At 32.6% G+C, this 22,777-nt stretch overlaps 1 protein-coding gene across 1 annotated transcript; it reads right to left on the bottom strand.

Moving 5' to 3' along the window:
* Nucleotides 1-1,547: 1,547 nt before the first annotated feature.
* LOC149075664 (uncharacterized) lies at nucleotides 1,548-22,776 on the bottom strand. Its single transcript, XM_089243150.1, has 4 exons — nucleotides 22,738-22,776; nucleotides 19,302-19,804; nucleotides 16,364-16,487; nucleotides 1,548-12,540 (listed from the first exon to the last, which is right to left on the bottom strand). The coding sequence occupies exons 2-4, from the start codon at nucleotides 19,640-19,642 to the stop codon at nucleotides 12,097-12,099; spliced, it is 909 nt and encodes a 302-aa protein (XP_089099276.1). The 5' UTR covers nucleotides 19,643-19,804; nucleotides 22,738-22,776; the 3' UTR covers nucleotides 1,548-12,096.
* Nucleotide 22,777: the final 1 nt, after the last annotated feature.

Below are 22,777 nucleotides of genomic sequence, written 5' to 3'. Positions count from 1 at the left end.
ATATTGTAGATTGCCCTACGATTTCTGAATTTTCTCGTACCATCAATCGACACTTTTGCCATATATAATTCCGCATCCTCTTGTGTAGGCGTCGGCCAAACAATATTGTATAAATAAATAAAATAAATAAATTATCACATGAATGTTTTCATGCAAACTTACATCAACATAATCGAATTCACGTTTTATGTTAACCCTGGTTATGTATGCAAACCTAGAATAATTCAATTTTCGCTTTACGATTGGAAAAACGGAACATTTCTGATAACACAAAATTATAGGTGAATAGGACAGTATGGGGAAACGCGTACCGATATCGTACGAATACATTGTACTGTGGCCATGAATTTTATGAATCAAGGTACTGAATTAATCTCTCAGGTACAGATTGGAACTCTCAACCCATATGAATTCCATCATTGCTATTGTAGAATCGATAGCGGCTAGTTAACAATTGATCAGCTTTTTTTAGCTCGTTTTTAGTGCTTCAGCTGCTGGAAACAAAAAATAGAGATCTGGTGAATCAGAAGATTTCTCTGGAAGGGCTCTCTCTACCTTTTGATTTCAGAAAATGAAAACTTCTGTAGAGATGGAAATTTTATTTGCCATCGAGATTTTTACCTTGCCCAAGAACCTGTATCGATGCTGCAGTAATTTATATAGGCAAAGTGTTGATGGTAAATGAAATTTCCATTTCCACACTAAACCTGCAGTTGGGTTAACCCTTAAAAATGCGTAGCTTTGCATGTGTGTAAAGGGTTCTTTAAATCTTTCAAACTGCAGCCAGTTTAGAGATGACATTTCAGAATTGCCTTTGCACATAAGATGAAGTCATATTCCTTTACATTTTATATTTTGCATTTGCTGGTAGATGTCCTAATCGACAACTCTTTGTTTGTCGCAGAGTATGTGTGGCTTTGATTTCACTACATTTGTTAAAATATTTTGTTTGTATTTCTTTTTTTTTACCTTCATGTTTGCAATCTGGATTTATTTTTCCTTATTAGTTTGAATCACTAAGAAGGTAGTTAATATACTTGGAAAGTATATAAATACCTCTTCCATAAATGTATTTTAAATATGATTGTTTTTTGGGGCCTCAGACATCCCTTTTAAGGACCTGTATACGTAGTACAATTCAAAATTGATTTTTTTAAAAAAAATTTGTCTTTCAATATATGTTATTACCAATGAAAAAAAATTACCAATTAGAACATTTAAGGGTCAAGCTAAGCTGCACATTTCCGACTTAGACTATACAGAACGTAACTTGCTTGTAAACTGAGGAGCATACAGTAAAGCCTCTCTTTTGCGGACGGACACCGTAGGGACAAAAAAAAATTGTCTGTAAAATAGGACTGGCCAAATATGAAGGGGTTGTCATTTAACAGTTAAAAAAAAGTGTATTCTTTGGCCATCAAGAGGGGTTTCACTGTATTTCTAATGCAGATACGCATATTTTCCAATACGCATCATTCTCGTGCAAGGCAATTACTGTAAACTAAATACGAAATTCGAGGCATTTTATATAATAATTAATGCTTTAATTAAAAAAAGAATGAAGTTTTTTCCTTACAATGTACTGAACGAAATAAAATAATTGACCGATTTCAATCTGTGCCACACACAAAAATAAAAAATGTAATATTTTACACACCAAAAAAAAAAAAAAATACATGACAAAAATACATAGATTTTAGACTCGCAGAGTTAAGCTTTATCATTATAAAATATACAATATATTTTTTCTTGTCTCTCCAACACAGAGGTAGGTAATATGAAAAATCAAGCTCATAGATCAAATATCTTACACAGATAAGATGAAATTTTGAAATCGTGGTCGCTTAAAACCAAAACTTGTCACAAATACCCAATAGAAAAATAGACGTATAAATACTAAGAAAAAAAATAGAATCCTCTATAAGAAACCATACATTATCACGTCATGTTTCATCTAACATGGCTAGGAAACTAAAATAATAATGAAAAAAATGTATTTTTAATATCACTGGGCTTGGAGAATGCATTATCATCTAGTGAATTCATGAAATATGTAGTTGCTTCCCCAAGCTGCTTTTGCTAGTAAATACGTGTGGGGTGCTCAAAAGTTTGTGGACTGGAATCTGTAATTGACATTACTTACGATAGCCTGTAGCATGTATAAGTAAAGCTGACATACTATTGTGGCTTGTTTGGTCTGTGTAAAAGTTGAACTCTCATTTTAATTACAATGGTGGGCTAATATGATGACATGCATTTTCTAAACAAGTAGAAAAGGCTAGAAATTTTTATACAGAAGAACAAAGCAGTCAATGGAGATTATTGTGCCAGCTTAATGCAAGAAGTTGATCACTGACTGATAAGTGGTAAGGGCAAATCAGAAAAGTTTACTCAACTTTGCTTGATCCAAGGAAATGCAAACTTGTATAATCAGAGATGTGTTAATACTTATTACTACTTAACTGTATACATGCACCTTATACACATTCCTTAATGGAATTTCTAACAAACTGGTACATGCCAGAATGTGTGTGTACGTGTTGTGAACCTAACGTCAAGTTTGTTTCTAAGTAATGCTTGTTATGTGCAGTGCTGCAATCTCTGCACATCAATTTTTCTAACTATGAGTGAAGTGTAATGAATGAATAATTTACCGTTGTATGCCTTTTGCTCTCTGTGGTAAGACATTTTAACGGCTGGCAGTTGCACCTCAAAGTTAGGGACCGTAGAGAACCCAACTTCAGCCAACCACCACTGTTGTTGGGGGTTCAAAATACTTATTATTAGATGCTTACCCAATTCCTGGATCCTGGATGCACTATTAGATACACGTCACTCACAGTGAAAATTCTTATCCATGTATCATAGTACTAAATTTTTTTTGAAGTGAAACAGATTTCATAAAATAATTAAGGATAACTAATATTATTTTTTCCTTTGGTTACAAACACAACTGAGCAATATCGCATGAATGGCAGGAAAAGCATAAGCTACATTGGCCAGCACAAAGGAAAGGATGGAATGAAGAAATAAAGGTCTATATAAGACATTCACAAATTTAATAAACAAATTTGAAATACTACAAAGAATGAAATTTAATGAAAATCAATTGAACATGAAATGAAGAATTTGGAATGGTATAAATATGTATGCACAAACAGAATTCATCAGATGAGAATCAGTATTATCAGGTTGGAGGTTTTCACCGTCCTTTTCACAGTCCTATGAACATTTAGTCATGCAAAGGATACGAGTGTGACTGATTTCTTCAGTTATATAAAAGGGGAAGGGGGGTTGTGAAAAGTAAAATTTTCCTCCTAAAGCTGTTCAGAGACTAGATGAAGGGAATGGGGAGGGAAACCAAATTAAAATAAAATGTATAGTAAGAATAATTTTTAAAGAGGAAAATATACAGACCATATAAAAGTTGAATTCCCCTATTCAACATAAAAAGAAAATTAGAATGCAGATTAGAAAAAAGTCACATGACAACAGAATAAAAAGAATTGGAGTGGACAACAATAACAAGGAGCTCAAAATAATATCAATTAAAATCACCAATCAAAAGGCAGCATCCTGATTGTTTTGCCCTAATAATGACACACATTTTGTTCACACCTCAACAGGTATAAACCGCCTCTAAGACCAAAACATCAACAACAACAACAAAAAAAATACAAGGTATGACTAACCAGACAAGGTTTTGATAAGAACTTATCACTTTCATTTAAAATTGATAAATCAGCAAAATCTAGTCGCAATCATACGACTCTCAGGAGCTGCCTTCCATAATCCCTCACTCTAACATGAAAATCCATGGTGAAGAAAAACCATGTTGATCCCATGAAATTTCTCACAATCTGTTTAACATATATGAAAAAACAAAACAAAGAAAGAGCCCCAAGGTGACCTCTTCAAAAAGTTTTAAAAAATTACCACCGATTCTATTCATTTAAATAAGCAAAAAAATATAAGATAAATCCAACATAATTATGGGCCACTCAAAGCTTTTTAACATTAATGTTTTGAACGCCAATAGAGGTTAAGAATGCAATAAGATAATCCTGCAACCCTAGTCTTAGAGTGATGTCATTTGAACAACATATAATCATTGATCACATCATATAGCATTGGCAAAGAAAGAGGAAAAAAATCAGTTTCTAGAGGAGAAAAGATGAAGGGAAAAAGGAGAAAAGTGAGAGTTGGAGAAACACAAAAGGTGATGAGTTGGGAACTGTTGCAATTTTTATTAATTTTTTGCAGTTTCATTAATTGCACTCTGCCGCTAATTTTTTGATTTTCATGTGTTTCTGGGAGAGATGAATATACTTGTTTTCATAGTTCTTTGGGAACGACACCTTGGGATCCTTTCCTTGTAAGTCAATATATAAAGGCATAAGTTTTGAGTTTGAAAATCATGGAACGACTGGAAAAGAAGTCATTAAGGAGGGGAAGAAATTTAATATTATAGATAAAAAAATATAGATATCAAAATAACGAAAAAGAACCATAAATTTTCTCTAAATCATTTGTCATCTTAAAAATAGAAAACTTTAGAAAGTTGAAATGAACATAATAACCATGGGACATTGAAGTAAACAAAAGTTTTGAAAAATAAAATTTAAAACTTGTCTTTTATTGAAAAAACATTTCAGAATTTTTTTAAATCAAAAACCAACGAACATGGAAGATGTGAACCTCAGAGGCAATAAAAATAATGAATTGTTAACATTATGGGAAAACCATATTATTTATAATACATCTACATATAGTATTAGATGTAAAACTTAATTCTGGGCCTCTAACTGCAACCAATCATTGCACCTATACAAGATCTTTGGTAGAGGGTGGTTAAATTGGTGGATTGGATAAATAGAAGGAGCATCAAATCCTTTCGACATTAAATTATTGGTAATTAACCTTAAAAAAGTAGCATTTTAAATTGAAATTGAATGAAGCAGCATTTTAAAATAAAGTAATTGTTAAAATATTTTTGAATTTTGTTATCGCCTTGGGGGAGGGGGTATGGTTTTATGTATATGCAGATTTCTATATTCAAAGGAATATAGAATTCTATATTCTATTCAGATTTCTTCCTACATTACAATCACATTGAATGTCAATTGCAAAGTTTAGAACAGGAGTTTTTTAATCTTTTGTATTCATACAGATCCCCTTTACCAATGAGATGAAAGCCACATATGTCCTCTCCCCTTGTGACATTTAAAGGAAGGCCACTGACCCAATGCCATCTTGGTGCACCCGGGCAAAGCCCACGGGCCCTGAAGAGAAAGGGGAGCCTCACAAAAATTAGAACTGATTGAAAGTTTTTGAGAATTTGCCAGGTAAGACCTCAGAAAAATCACCTGGCCCAGGGGCCCATGATGTTATTGAGATAGCCCTGCACTGACCCCTATACAGAATAATATTCAGTATGCAATAATGTAGGAATGGAATATAGTTTATTTCATAATCAAGTTCACAGACCCCCCCCCCCCTCTGAAATCTCTTTTAATGTCAATTTCATTTCTTATAAAATGCTACGAAATTGTGTGAAAAAGGCCAAGAATAAGTTGTGCCATCTAATATATATATATATATATATATAAATTTAATACTCAAATTATTTCTTTAGTACAAGAAATTTTCTAGGCAAAAAAAAAGAGTGATGCATGCACCATATTCAGGGGTGAGCACAAGAACAAAGAAGAAAAAACTTCTCTTCACCAATTTAGAAAAAAAAACACACACCATAAACCATATATAATATCTTTACAATATTTTTGCATTGAAATTCCAACAACAACAATACCATAATTTGATATATAACATTCTAATATTTGCAAATGTGGCACAATCATGCACACCAGCTTAGTAACATACAACATGTTAAGGTGCACAACGTTTATCATTAATATACACATTTTTTTTTTTTTTGGTAACAAATTATACATTTTTCAGTACAAAATACTAAGAACACACTTTTTTTGTCTTAAAAAAATGAATATCACCAGTAGATATTTACAAGAATCACTAGTATCACAAATTTATGAAAAATACACAAACAGTTACTAAAAACTGTTTTTTTTCTTCCCACAAAGAAAGTACATCAGTTAAAACCACGTTCAAAGGCTCCCAAAAAATCAGATTATAAATATTCTCCAATCTCACAATCACATCACACTGAGAATAATCACATGATATCAAGCTGTCACACAACAAATTGATTTGAAAACATCCAGTTTATGTAAATAACCTATATCTATCTCTATACTATAATAACAAATACACCAACCCTATAAAAAATGCTTAGAAATAGAAACAATTTCATTAGAACACATTATAGAAAAAAAAAAAAATGAAGCACCAAGCTTCTCCTTACAGAGAGACAGACAGAAAACAAAACAAATAAGAACAATAATTTAGACACAAGCTTAAAAACATTCAAATTTGTGTGAAAACGTATGCATCTCATGAAATATCTAAAAAGTATGAATTTATCTGCAAATTTTTACTGCAGACGATTATGCACATATTTCTATGAAATTTATGTATATTTGTGGAAAAAAAATATTAAAATTTTTTGTATGTCCCTTCTCAATTATTTTTTCAATAAAACATCTAGCAAAAAATTTATCTTATTCTTTAAATTTTTGTTGTAATCATGTGCATATCAGTACGAAAGTTGAGGAATAAGCCAATTTCAACTTGAAAGGCTGCTGCATAATTAAAAAAATAATTTAAATTGGGAGTTTGTTGCAAGTTTTACGTACCAAGTATAAGTAGGGTATAAATAAAAAAAAAATTCTAAAGCAGGTATAACAATATGATATATTGCCAAAAAAAAAAAGAGCATGTGCAAAGTGTGACCAATAAGTATGGTGAATGTTACCAATGAGTGCCATAGAATAACTGTGGCCCACAATCCCAGAGCCATATAATAAGGCCTGACTCATTATGCAAAAGAGTCTTTACCAGCTGATGTCTCATTGCCCTGACAGAACAGGTTGCTTCTAACTACCCTGGTATTTCATGGTCACGCTTTAGTTAAAAAGTAGACATCATGCACCTGATGAGACTATGCCTACTGAGCCAAGGCAGTAAGAGCAACTTCAAAGGGACGAGACAGCCCTTACTATATAGCTCTGCACAATCCCCACTGAAATTGTTTATACGTCCAGCAATGTCTGATTAACTGAACTCTCTTGCCCTACCAGAAGTGTGTGGTATGTCACATGCTTTGCTTATTCAGACCATTATGAGCTTCTGTTGAGATGAATTTATGATCATGAATGTATTGGCTTGAAATTTTTCACTATACTGCTTAAAAAAGTGCTAAAGAAAAATATGTGATGTTAAAATCCATATATAGCGATCATTCAGTGACTATGAATAAAAGTTGCTTGAGTCATTTCTTAATGGTTTTGAATTAGTTGCTGACAAAAAGAGAGATCAGGAGGGCTGGAGCTTGAGCCACAGTGAGCTCTTAATGTTATAAAAGGCAATTAGAGCACTTAGAAATAATGTGCTTAGGAAAAAACCTGAGAAATAGATCAATTGTCTTACCCTGTGCATCAGGAGAATGCTTTGTTTCAAGCATCATTATTGATATTGCAATTTGTCATCTAAAAATACTTTAAAAATTTGTATTATGGTGCACCTACATCCACCAGGCTGGCAAAATGCAAATTATATATCTTTACCAAGACCAATCATGAAAGAAAAACATATTGAGTTCAAGACATCAAGAAAGCCAACATAGAACACTCAAATGGTGCAGGAGTGATGGGACAAGTGTTTTCAGAGTAGAAAAGGCTTTAGCTATAATAAAAATATTAACTCTATAAATTGAATTTTTAAAATGAAATCTCCTGGGTAATTTATAATTTTTTGATAAATCAAAGTACTATAACTTTTATGTTGCACCCACCCATAAGTAGTTCCCTGAAGTTCCCATACCACAATGCCAATGATATTGGAGACATTGAATCAACTCAATTCTCAAAACTGTTTCCCGCAAAAGTATACTCCCACTATTATATGCATATAACAGAAGCACAATTTTATTCCATACAATTTCTTTTCACATTTTGTACGGCTTGGTAAGCATTAATCTATATAAGTTTATACCTTTAAAAAACTATATATCCATATAATTCATCTTCATATATATATATTTCAGTTTCATGAATGACATTTAAAAAAAATTGTTCTCATGCCCCGACCCTTGTATGTAAATATTAAACACCCTGGTTTCACAAACCAAGTGATTAAAATACTTGAAGCATTAATTTTAATTTCTGAACTACAGCATTATATTAGTTACAGTTAATATGAGAATTTATAAAATGTTTGCCATGATGTAAGTTCAGAAATTTTTGTACCTTCAAGTTGTGAAATTACACATATGGAAAGAAAAATGTGCAGTACAAAAACAATACTTCATACCTAAAAACATTTCATGCATTAGCATCTGTATAAATGCCTGGTGGAATATTTTGATCAAATTCAAATTCTTTAGAATAATAATAATGATTAAAAAAAACAAACATTCACATATTTCATTCAAACAACAAACAATATAACCTCACAGCAAAAGCTTTGACATCTCAGATTTTTTATTTAAATTGTCCATTGCAATTAAATTCATATTGAACTAGGAATGTGACTTGTCCCTGAAAGGCAGATTTTCATAGCAGTGAAACAGCTATCCAGCCAACCATACATACGATGCTTTACAGTTAGTACATATGATTTAGAGTTTACACATTACTCATTGACGCACACACACAAGCATTTGCCTGGTAATCAATATTTTTAAGAGAAATCACTGGTATTTTCATAAAGATAAGAATTCATCATTTATTTTTCTATTATGTTCAACATGATATGAATTTGATTAGATACAACACTGCATATATTAAAATGATAAATAACTCTATATTATATGCTCAATTCAGTTTTCAAAAATTTTGATAAATTCAGATTCAATGAAAAAAATATTTTCATACTGAAACATATTCAATTGAAAAGTTGATAACTTTCTGGGAAATTTCCAACATTTTTAATCAATTTTCTAGAAATTAGCTGTTTGTATTTTTTGTATCAAACATTTTGCATTATAAAAAATCAGGAATGTCCAACCATTTAGGGTTTCCCAGAAGCCACATTAAGAGGAAAAAGTGTTTTGGGAAACAAAACAAATAGCTAATTAGAGCATTTCAAAGCTAAATTTAACATCCTTTAACAAGAAAAAAAAGATTGAAATCTTTTTCCCTTCTTCAGTGGCAAAAAACACGTGAAATCTTACCATAAAATAAGTTTAAAATACGAGTAAAAATTTATGTTGCTTTAAAACTTTTGTGTTTTGTTGTTGGACTACATTACTAGCTATTTTTTGCTAGTTGAGGTCTGCGGGTCAGACATTGCATTGGACAACTTGCATTCTGGAAATTAATATGAAATTAAATCACAATGAGGATCCAGAGGATTGAAAAAGAAAAGCTCAAATTATTGTTTGAGGAAATAAGGTTATTAAGATATTTTTCATGGCCCAGAAAGTGTCACATACAATCATAGAAATATTTCAGTAACCAAAACACATTGAAATTCCTTTGGTGGGAACATCGATAGAACATTGTTGACTCATCATGAATCTACTTGAATTTTGATCGATAAGGAGGTTGATATAGCTCATCCAACATGTAAATAAATATGCTTATATATACTTCTACATACTATTGTTGTCAAATCAATAAAAACGATATTTTTACAATATTAAGATTATCAGCAATCAAAAAAAAAAAAATTATCTTTCAGTATTTCGAAGTTCAAGCTGATATGAAACACAATTAAAAAAAATATAATCCATCTGCAACCTCCAGAAACACCCAAGGTTCTCATTCTCAACAAAACATAGAGACAGTTGATATTCGTATATACAATTTTAATTTCTTAAATAGGTCTTAAGGAAAATAATTTGAATTTAGCATTAAAATTGCATAAAATACAATCAGGGAAACTGCACACCCACAGTCAAGCATCAACACTGATTAATTTCATTCTTCTCTTCGAATAATTATATGTTGATGAAAAAAAATATATACATATATGAAAATATGATAAATAGTGTATTCATCACCATTTTGCAGTCATACAACACATTTTAGTATCAAAGATAATAAAAACTGGCACAATATTGATATTGTGTAATTTTCTAAAACTGTAAATGGCACTTTTTTTTATAAACCATATACATATATTTTTTTTTATGCACAAGAATTTTTTTTTTTTGCTGTTGAAAAAATTAGTGGAGACTTTACAAACAGGAATTTTGAGTGATGGCAAATAATTTACAGATGGATGTGATGTTTCAAAATTTATTTCCTTAAATTTTTCTCAAAGCTTTATTTAATTAATTAAAAGGAAAGCTGTTGCAAAAAAAATTTAAACAGGAACATAACCTTAATGAGCTTCCAAATACTTTGTATGACATACATAAGAAACAATGGAGAAATGTGAAGCGTTTTTTTTTGCAAGATTGAGTAATGTCTATAAAGAAAGCACATCGATAAAGAAAACTATATTACACTGCATGCCGCTTAACGTGATCACATCATGACTCAGTTTCTGATCACAATAGCCGATTGATAAATATTTCTAAAAGAAAAAACCCAAGTGAGATGAATACATTTTGTTTCAAGAGAAAATATGGGGTAGCAAAAGATAGGGTGTACACCTTTTGACCTATTAAATAGTCTGCAGGCTTATAATCATAACTTATGAGGGGGGAGTTCCTGGTCCAAACTGTTTCAAAAAGTCCCCCCCCCCCCCAAAAAAAAAGCCTTTGGACAAAACAAAAATTGCCAATATAAACAAAAATCCAAAGTTTTCCCCATGTTACTATATATGTCTGGTCCGAAGTTTGCAAAGGTGATAACAATAATTAATAAAATTACCCATGAATCCAATAAGCAGCCCTTACTGTATAATAGACATGAACAAAACAAATATGAGTTATGAATACAACTAAAAAAAATAAAAGTTTGATAATGTACAAAACCTATCTGGGATAGGAATTGTAAACCTTCACATAACTTTTATTGCACTGCACCTAATTCTATTTATGTAATATCAAATTAAAAACAAGGCTGCAATATACAAATAGCTTTGGTAATAAAGTTAAGCCAATCCAATGTGTACACATATAAACATGTAAAAAGTTTGCGCGCACACACACACACACAAGACGTGCATTTCGATTCCATTTCAATATCAAATGCATGAGAAAACAACTAGTTTTATTCCATTTTCAATGAAGGAAAAAAAACCACAAAATGATAATAATTTTCATTTTTTTTCAAACACTAGAATCTAAACGCTGGTGGTTTAGCTTCTAGATTGATTTCTTCTCAATTGATTCTCTTAATTTTTTAAATGATTTCTAATCTGATCAATGCTTAATCTGACAATATTGAAATGACACTATCATTGAGTGATAAAAATAAACATTGTATACAAATAAGAAAAAAAAAAAAATACTTTATCACATATACCCCTTAGTAATTTCAAATTTGAAAAATTTGTTGCATGTTTCAAAAATAAGCTGCAATTTGATTGCAAATAGAACATTACTCCTATTTTTTTCCCTTTAAAAAAAAGGTCATAGAAAGCAATATAATTGATTTATGGTATTTACCTAGGGATAACTATTTTCATGAAATTTCCGCTTTTATATACATTCAAAATGACTAATGTAGCTCAGCAACAACAATCTGATCAATTTTCATAAAATTTTTATAAAGTTGTCTTAAAACCACCAAAATATATTTTTATAATTTTAAATAATTTACTCTATAAGATAGATCATATATTAATCTTCTATTTTCGATTGCACTATATATTTCCATCAAAAATATAATTTGTGAACTCCAATTTCAAGTGAATATGCAAGATATATACATTTATATGAATATTTTAAATTAAATGGGTTTTTTTTTTTTGTTATATCACTTTAAGATATCCTATTAATTTAGCCATTCAAGCAATTGAAACATACCATAACTGGTGAGGTTTCATAAAAAAAACCCCTTGAAATTATGCTTTTGATAAAGCTCTCTTATTCCAATGGTACTTGTCATTTTTACCACCCACTGCAGTGAATCGTATAGATGAAGGAAACGAGCCATTGATGGGTAATGGTAAATTGCCTGCAAAACTTCGACCAAGCTTCAAATGTGATTGGCTAAGACCCATATTGGACTGAAGTCCAGCTCTTTGCAAGAATAAATTTGACCTGAATGCCTGGGTGGAAGGATTGGAGCCAGAGAAATTGAAATGATTTTGTGGAGAAGGTGCCATGCGCTGAAATGATTGTGCCATCGGGAATATGGGAGCTCTGAAGTTCTGGTTAGGTGTTATGGAAGGTAACTGCTGAAGAATATTCTGGGGAGACACTGCAAAGTTTTTGTTGTAGCCATTCTTTCTTGGACTATTACTGCTCTTTGCATTCTTTCTTTTCTTCTGAACATCATAACTGGCCTGGAAAAGTAACATGGATTGTAAATAATATAAATGAAAAATAAAAAAAAACCAAACACAATATTTGAAAAAAAAGGTGATTTATAAAAAATTATTTAAAAAAAAGTGTTTTTAAAAAATTACACATGAAAGAAAAACTTGTAGGAATTATTGAGATATTTGAAAAAGTTTGTTTTTTTTACCCTTCCAAAACCACATATCAACTTAGAAATAACTTATAAACTGACCAAAGGCAGATGACAATTTCACAATTGGATAAAGGTGGATTTAAAGTAAGAGATGAGGCACTGAAAATATTCTTATTTTACACAATGTGCACATTTAAATACAAAAGCCAGTCCAAATATACATCTAAATTATATCAAAAATACAACCCAATAAGAGCAACAAAAACCCCAATTATAAAACATAATTACAAATTTCACCCATGAAAAAATTATGGTTGTCTCATCTAAGTATAGATAAACATATTGGAACAAATCAAAATCTATGAAAATTTTTTAAACATGTCCACCATGTTAGAATTCATGATCCCCCCCCCCCCGGAGGTAAACTATTCTATTTATTCACAACCTATTTGAGAAAAAACTGCCTGCCACAAGACAACATAGAATTAGGCCCCTTACCAATCGATACTGGTGTCCTCTTGTCAAAGCAGTTCATTGACAATGCATGGTCCATTTTATCCACCTTATTGAAACTTTTAAGCCCCATTCACATGAGAAATAGAAAAAGTGGGTTTAAAACCCACTTCAAGAATTTTCACCAATGACTGCTCTTCATTTCTTTCCTTACGAAGGAAAAAAGTCATCAAGTGGGTGCCAGCACTCCCAATACTACCACAACATTTGCACATGTGAACGGGGCTTAAACATTTTGATCACATCCCCCAACACCTGCGCTCTCTTCATAGCTTAAGCCTGGTGTGTTATCAAGACCATACATGGCTCTTCTCTGCAACTCCCTCGACCAAGTCAATGTCCCTCAGCAAATATGGTCTTGAAAACCTAATAGCACAGTCTAATCTAGGATGAACTAAAGCCTGAAAAGTGGAAGGATCACTTTAGGAGAACACACAGACCTTTTTAAGAATGGAAATCAAGCATTTTTCTGTGTTTTTTTCAAGTCTGGATTGTGGGAGTTGCCTCTATATGTTGCAGTCATCTCTAATTTTTGTCTCATACATGCAGATTAGGTGGAAAGATAAGCTCATAGGTACCAATTCACAGTCTCGAAAAATCTGCAGTTTGTCATGTGATAACATATTTTGTATCAAAGAAAACATATCACAAATAAAACGGGAAAACAAACGGAATATATACATATATATTTTGGAATTATACGGATAACCATATATAGAGATGTGAGGTGAATATTCTCAGAGAACGAGAATATTCGGAGAATATTTCCCTGGATGTAAAAATTAGAGAATAATCGAGAATATTCATTTTTCTTTTAAATAATTTAAATTTTTTTACTAATTTTGTTTACATTATGAAATATAAATCCGTTTTCATTGGCTGAAACATTTACAACAAAACAATTTTTGACATATCCTCCCCCCCCCCCCCCCCAAATGACAACTTTTAGTTCGAAAATATTCTCAGAATATTCTTTTGGTCATGAGGGGTTTTAAAAGTTTGGTTATGAAGATTTTAAAAACCTTAAAAAGTTATTTAAAATTAGATAAATTTTCAGAAACAAGTTCAAAGCAAAGTGCAAAAGTCAAAGTTGATTGACACAGGAAACTATTATTTTTTTTTACATCTACATAACATTTCTTTGCAAGTTATGCAATTCAGCCCCATGTTGGTTTCATTTTCTTGCTTTTAAACTTTAATACTGTGGGCTACAAACTTCAATATTCCGTCTTCTTGACGGGAAGAGAGATAGGAAACAAAGAGTATTCTTATTGTGAAATAATAAGAATTATTCTTAAGTTATTTGTAGAGATTATTTATTATAATGCATGTTATTACAAATATTCTTGAGAATAATCTCTGGAAGGACTACACTATTATAAAAAAAAAATAAATGAAGAATATTCTCATAGAGGAGAATATTCTCTGAAAGGACTATTATTAATAACTTGAGAATAATTCTGATTATTTTCTATAATATTACCCGGTAATTTGTAAAAGTACTCTTTCCAGAGAATATTTTCAAGGATATTATATATATTTATGTGGCATTTAAAATGTGCAGTATTTAAATTAAGATAATGACACATAGACTCAGCAGCAATTCCATAACATCGACAAAAATGAGAATTTATTTAAAGTTGTGAGAGCAGATGAGAGCTGCTGCCACCCTTTGCAAAAGACAAACCTTGTGCGAGTATATGGGCTTCTTCTATACACTCCCACGCACAGAAAGCGTGACCCCCCAGGCAACATGACCTATATTTACACTACTATTCTCAAGCACATTCCAAGAATCCGAAAACATGGGGGGGGGAGGGGGGTTAATCCAGCACCTCATACATCAGGGAACATTTCTTTCTACGTAGAAATACAACATTTATATTATAAATAATAAGAGAATATTCTCATCAAGAATAAGGAGAATATTCTCATCAAGAATAAGGAGAATATTCTCAAGTTATTTATAATAGTAGTCCTTCCAGAGAATATTCTCTTTGAGAATATTTATTATATATGGTTAGAGATGTAAAATTTTCGAGAATAATCTTCAGAAGAATATTCCCCTGAAGATTATTCTCGAGAATTTTACATCTCTAACCATACATAAATCTCATTTTTCTGGGATGCATTTTTCACTGTTCTGATTTTTTTAAGCAATAACTGTCTACTTTGCTTGTTTTTTGGCGACAATTACACATTTTTTGCACTTGAAATCCTGAGAAAGAGAGAGATTCTCCATATTTTTCCTGAGATCCTGAAATTGCAAAGACTGGAAGCGTATTTCCTTTAGGAATTTTCCATTCAAACAAAGTAAAATTTGAGACCTTTTAGGGATTTTTCTATGAAGATACAAAAAATCAGAAGGCTTCCAGGTAAATCGGAAGAATTGGCACCTATGTAAGCTTTTAAAATGTACAGATTTGTTTGGTGCTAATAATTCCTAGTTGGCGCTGAAAACATTGAAGTCTGGGCTTCTTACTTTTCATGCATTTCTCCAAGCCGAATAATTCATTTAACATGAAATGGAGCAGTAGAGATATATATATATATACAGTATGCATATACTCCATACCGTGATATCAGCTTAATGTACTACTGCTTAATTACACATGCACTTTGTATAAATTCTCCTGGGAAATTTCTAACTGATTGGTATGTGCAGGAACATGTGCATGTAAATGCAAAGCCCCAACATATTTATGTTGTCAGAGTTATGCTTGTTCAGTTTTCTTGCTGGTGCTGCAATCTGTCTATCCACTTCATACAATTGATTATGAAGTGAACATAAATTAATTGAGCTAAAGTGACAGTATATCTATCTGATGATGGTGTGAAAATTCAGCTCACAATGCGGCTGCATTATGTTAGCGTATGCACCCACGTCAACTAAAATGTTCATTAGCAGAATCTATAGTTGTAGCTGAGGTAGAAATATCACACAAAAAAATTTTTGTATGCCAAAAAACTTGAAAGTCGAGATATCACTGCACCAGCTTATAATTAAAAATGATGTGACAACTGAGTTTTTTGGGGCAGAGAGACATAAATATTGATCCTGGGAAAAGAAAAACCAGTGGAATGGAGAAATTTTGTTTTATGGCAGAGAAGAGAAAGAGAATAAACACAGATGGAAACAGGAAAAAGCATACACATTTGGTTATAAAAATACCAAACCATACCTTTTTTACTATCACAGAAGTCTTTTGCTCCAAATCATCAACATTGATTTTGTCTGCAAAATTCTCTTTGTTCCCATTCTTGAATGATGCAACTGTACAATATGAACCCTTATGTTCTCCAAACCTAAAAACATGGTAAAAACAAAATGTAATTCATGCATGCAATTATGAACCAAAACATTTCAAAATAGCAAGCATAAAAAATTTTCAGCTATTTCATATACATTCTATGTACAAAAACTTGAAAATACCACTTTGAGCTGACTATAGTGATCAGGGATCTTTCTTGACTCTATTTTATAGACTTCTGTTTTTGTGAAAATGCTCTTTATATTTGTGAAAATGATCCATAATTTTGTGGAAAGCAAGCCCATCTAGTTGACTTTGTAAGAAAGAAATGAAATTTCAAATTTACGGTTTCGTTAATTTATATTTTGTGAAGGGTTCTGAAAAAACTTACCTAAATTTTGATTACACAGACCCCTGGTGATGCTGGTTTTTTCCCTTCCCCACTCCATATTTTCTTTTCTTTCTTTTGAATTCTCAGTGATTCAATTCAATGGCAGATCAATAAATCTCTTCTTATTTTGTAAAAGGTTCTCACCACCTATGGCACACACTGATCTGAACCTTTTGAAAGAGTTGCTAAGTATAGCCTGTGCTATTCTGATGAGAAACTGAAACATTCTGCAATTTTGTACTATAATAAGCATGATTCATGGCGATGCCAATGCATCAACATCAAAGAAATTAACTCATTTGTGAGCAATGTGCTGTGCCACTCCTCTACACATATTTTTCTTTTCGTTCAGTGTTTCGCAGCTTAATCATTAGGGGATTCCCCTGCCCTAACATGACAACTTTACTAAACACCAATGTATTAACTAAACATGAATAATGCATGCATATTACATGAATAACGTATGTAGTTGCAATTCTTAAATAGGCCTATGTATTAAATGTTCCCCTACGGCCGGGATTACACTGATTACATAATAAAAGTTTTATAAAGATAAAGTTCTTTTATAAAACTTGAAAAATGCAACCAATAAGTTGCAGTTCATTTCACAAGCATCAGTTACATCCGAGCAAATGTAACCAATAGGCTTATTAGTTGTTTTTTCAAGTTTGTAAAATATCTTTTATCATAGTTTTAAAGTGCAATCCCAGCCTTAGATAGATACAGCTCCAATACCGAAACAATAAATTTTTTCAACTCCCAAATACCCACCTTAGATATGCAAGTATTAAAACGAATAGTTACTTTTGGGTACCCACATCCTCATGCTTCCAGTGATTTCATTTTTTATCACAGAAAATAATTTTGTCATTATATTACATCTACATAATTGAGGATGGAGCTGAACTATTTCTGTTAATCATACCCAGTCCATTGTAAGAAATTGAGAGTGGTATCACAAATGCCTGAAAATTCAATGTCAAAATCAGTATAGTAGATAAAGCTTAACGCGAACAATCATGGTTTATGATATCATAATCATGAAGTGCAGATTTCCTCAATACTAATCAATATTAAAATTCTCAGTCAATGTGATCAAAGTTCAGTGATTGATATCAGTTTGGTCCTCCCAGTTTGTTGCACGTTTATAGAATTACAATTAGGAAGAGCATATGTCCAAGACAATTCATTCAAAATCGAAGATAAAACTATAAAGAACCTGCCAGTTTATTATTCCACAACAAATTTGCTTGGTTCGCTTGCGTTCACTCACACACCCTTTATTAGAAGTCTTGCAAGACTTCTAATAAAGGGATATAGGAAATGGGACAGAGAGCTAAGAATCATTTTGTTAAAATTTAACTGTATTATAGGGTGTTATATATGAGATTTAGAAGTACAATGCAAAGAGCAGTTAAGAGTATTTATACAACTGGGATGCAAGTTCTTTCTTTTAAAATCAAAGTGAAATCTGGATGTGACAAAATCGAAGACAAATGAAAGGAAGAAAAAATGTTGATGACATCAAAATGGAAAAAAGAAAAAAAAACCAGATATCAGAGAAAAATTCTTTTGAAACTCCATTTAAAAACTTATTTTCTCATTAAGTTTTGTACGCAATGAAAAATCAATCTGCCCAACCTGTGAAGAATCCTATGATGAATATTAGATTTAGTCATAAATATGTAAGGAGTGGCGGAATGCTCTAATTAAAGATACAAGGACATTTGTTTACAATTAATAGGGTACTACTACCGTTGAATGCATGCACTTGGCTGCCTGCTCTGTAAACTCTCACCCTAAAGGTTTCATTTTTTATATTTTTATTCCTGATTTTTCAACTGTTTTATAAAATTTTTGAGTGACACTTCAATTTATTCATGTCTCAAATGACTATGACCTCAAATCATTTTTACAGACCTAATAAAATCACACTAGGCATACTCTCTCACCCTCCTTTGCCCTACATCTCTCCTACAACCTTATGATAAAGAAATAAGTAGCCTAGGCCACTTGAAACTCGTTAAAGGTGCAGAATGAGAAGAGCAGCCACTGTCACTAAAGATGGCATTTGCAAGAGAATGTGTGAATTCAACGAGACAGAAAATAGTTCCAACAGGAATGATGTCAGAATGTCAATTAACATTGACTAGAAACCTCCGACCAATACTGAAATGTGTGAGGCACTGCAGACTTTGCACAGTGGGAGGGATGGCATGTGATTTTCAAAGGACTTTGGAAAACAATTCAAGTACAGTATAAAGCTTTTAATTCATTCGAGAAAAATGTAAGCTAACCAAAATTTATCTTTATTTTTTTCTCTTTGCAGTCATTATAAATGTGTAAAATATTGCATACAGTATAGTAAACAATTTCGATGAGAATAATATGTATGTAAATGAGTTGATAGAAGTAATATACACTAGATATACTCTACATGGTACAAAAAACATAGCCAAAAAATACCATTATACTAACCTGCAACAAACTTCATGTGGATCAACCCAAATCGTCATCTCCACAGGCAGTTTCAAATCTTCATAGTTCAATCCACACCTCTTAGCAGCCTCTTCCAAGATAGGATCTCGCCTCTCTGTCAAGTTGACACGTATGCACCTGTAAGCTTGGCCACGACATGGATTCTGTGGGAACCAATGATCTTTGAAACGTTCAGTTAAGATGGCGTATAGACATGACTGAAAAGTCTCCACCTGCTCCTCTTTTAATTTTTCGCTCTTCCTTATGAGACGGGTTAGAAAATGAACAGCTGCTAATATTTCGTCCTTCATTATGATTTCGTGATTTTGTGAAATGCACATCAATGACACTGTTTGGTAACAACAATTTTATCTTCACAGCAGTGTTGCAAAAATTACAAATCTTTGCAATTCAACAAAAATATATAATGCAAACAATATACTTGCTCAAGTACTGACAACCAAGGTTAAAGCATGATGTCAAACATCATGATGCAACAAAACCTGAAATGAGCATATGCATGTAAATAATCCAGTAGAAAATATTGTAAACAGACTTGATACATCATAGGGAAGAGACTTTCTGGATATTAATGTTGAAAAAAACTAACAAAATTTTTTTTTTTAACTTAACGAAAAATTTACTGGGGGGGGGGGAGATTTCACGTGTTTCCCCTTTTTCTTTACCTTCTTACCTTCAACTTTCATTCAACATTCCTCAATTTCGCCATCAATTTATTCTTTTTTTTACCTCCTGCAATATATTTTGTCTTTTCTTTCTCAGTGCTCCAGTTTGTACTTTCCTGTTTGTTTTCTCAAGTATACATTTTTGTTATGGATGGTATTTTCCTCTATAACTTTGGCAGTGTACATGCAATTTTGTTTCTTTCTCTTAACATACCCCTTTTTTTGTCCTGCTAATCATGCTCCCTTATAATGTGCAGCTCGTCTTACTATTTCTTCAACTGCATAGGCCTACATATTTCTTCCTGTATAAATACTAATCTACTCAGCGGCAGATTTGTGGCTTTGCTGCCCTTCTTCCATTACAACTCTGTCACTTCCCACCCCTGAAAACAGCAAATCTAAGTAACGTGGTAAAAAACAAAGTCCATTTTGGAGCAGCAAAATTTTGGATTCCAAGCAGTTTTGGAGTAACAAATTCTGAATTCGGAGCAACTTTGAAGCAGCAAATTTTGGATTTGGAGCAATTTTGTCCTCCTCTCCGAAATTCCAGGCATACAGAAGCAAAATTCACTATTTGGCGCAGAAAAATACGAAAATACACTATTGGAACAGGATGGTGCAAGATGTTAATTTTGGCGCAGAGTTCCCACTCCTGTGTTTTGGACTGTGGCCCACTTGCTTTCCCCCCCCCCCATAAATGCACCACTGCATGAGCTCATTGGTTTCGATTTACATGTTTTGCTTGCCCCCCCCCCCTCCAGCTCTATACAACGCTGCATGCAGTTGTGTAGAGCACATGCTTTTTCCTCTTTTCGTCTTTCCATCATGTTTTACATAGCTGCATTGTGTATAATGTATAATGTTGAAATTTTCTTTTGTTGTTGTAAATATTTTTTATATAAAATAAAAACCCCGCAATTAGTCCACCCCCAAAGGGATTTGGCAGTAAATTTTCCCTAGATGATTTGCCGGGGCTACTGTTGATGAATTCAATTCCCAGGATTACATTCAATATCAAAGGACTGGACGCAAACTGCTTCCTTTCTCAAGGAGATATTGAAGCATTCCCAAAAGATGGGTGCATCTGCGTACAGAATTTATATAAAGGTGAGTATACGCGCACACACACACACACATATATATATATATATATATATATATATAAATTTGAACAACAAGAAGTCCAAGTACAAACATATAAATCAAGTCATGATTGCAAGAGGACTGGGGTTTGATTCCCGACGGAGATCAGCATACTTTTCTTCTTGAGTTTGTCTCTGCATTAATATCCAGAAAGTATATTTCTTTATCAAAAAAACTTTTTTTTACATTAGTTTGAAAATGTCAGTTTACCAACACACAATTTAATACAATTAAATTTCTACGCAGGGTTGCCTAGCAATGTACTACTAATTGGGGGCCAAATTAAGGTCAAATCACAGAACATACAATTCGCGACAAAAACTTTTCTTCTATCAGCACAGTTTTCGAAAAGAGTAATAATCGATGCATAAAATAACAGCAGAACCTAGATTAACTGAGCCCCCTATTAGCGAAAGTTTTCGGCTGAGAAACTGTAAATTTGTTCAGCTAAAAGAAACTGGCCATGAACTGAAGAAACTTTTTCTTTTACCTTACACGTGCTTTCACTATACGTGCTTTCACTATACGAAAGAAATAGTAAAACAAGTGTTACACCTTGACCTACATGGCACATAGCAGGTGTTACAGCCTGATTAGGACATTATAAACTGAGTACACAAATTTTTGCCAACATGGCAGCCTTCTGACCTCCTACATAGCCTCACAGGTTGATAATGGTAACTTATAATTGGGGCACGAGTCTGCTTCAACCTTAGCTCCCAAATATGCAAAAAGAAAAAGCTTTCGAAAAAACTACTAAAATCAATACTCCTGACACATCTGCGCCTATTCTGAGCCAGAGTTCAGCGAACTTTCATTTTGGAAGAACAGGTGCATGGCCCTTTTTTACTTTTTACATCATAAGTTTCCGGGCAAAATGATGTGCTCTGCGCCCTGTACTTAGCTGTAAGTAAAAACTTAGCTGGTTTTATGGGAATCCTCCAATAGATTCTGAAAGTAGTAGCCCCTCCGTGGTCCCCTTTCACCACTTATCGTGACTTTTCTTTCATGTGATTTTGCCCTCATGGTTGCCCCATTAGAATATCCCAGAATAGCAAGGGAGCGAGAGTGAGACCCACAGATCCACATTACCACAAGGAAGAGCTAATAGGACTTTAGCCCTGGGGCTGATTTTATTTCTCTTTTCGGTTTCACACACGGTAAAATTCCCCAAGGATCGATATGGGGATCCCATTCAACGATTTATGGGCCATGATTGTAAAACATATGACACTGATTACTACATTGGCTAATGTTGACAATTGATATATTTGGTCCGAATTCGATGAAAACTTACTATTGACAGATTAACATTTTGATCGGCACTAAAGAATCGAGATAAATGGTGTCTTGTCACATATTGATGAAGTGTATTGAGAGAAAAATGATAATAACGTGTTATGTCCTACTTTGTCACAAACAAGGAAATAAAATTTTCAACTTCCGTGATTAAAAAGTGTCACGCACATTAAACAGCGGCATTTAATTCTCCTCCCCCCCTTGCAAATACATATTTATTTGAAAAACTTGATAAATACTTGATTTCATTTTAATTTAAAAACCTCATAATCTAAACTTGTAAAGGTTAAGAGTTAAATTTCACTCACTTCATCACCACTGCAGTTGTGTAGCTTCTTCTTCTTCTTC

Source organism: Pholcus phalangioides, unplaced genomic scaffold, assembly GCF_987345545.1.
Source record: "Pholcus phalangioides strain wild (caught in Gottingen) unplaced genomic scaffold, Ppha-v1.0 ptg000015l_1, whole genome shotgun sequence".
NCBI lineage: Eukaryota > Metazoa > Arthropoda > Arachnida > Araneae > Pholcidae > Pholcus > Pholcus phalangioides.
The sequence above is the reverse complement of the archived record's forward strand: the minus strand, read 5'-3'. Positions and strand labels throughout refer to the sequence as shown.

What these genes read in the sequence shown, in the direction of transcription:
- LOC149075664 (XM_089243150.1), bottom strand. Translation starts at nt 19,642, where the DNA reads ATGTGCATTTCACAAAATCACGAAATCATAATGAAGGACGAAATATTA. An exon ending in CCACATGAAGTTTGTTGCAG is followed by an intron (nt 16,488 to 19,301) that starts GTTAGTATAATG and finishes CCATGTTTTTAG; the next exon opens with GTTTGGAGAACATAAGGGTT. An exon ending in CTTCTGTGATAGTAAAAAAG is followed by an intron (nt 12,541 to 16,363) that starts GTATGGTTTGGT and finishes TTACTTTTCCAG; the next exon opens with GCCAGTTATGATGTTCAGAA.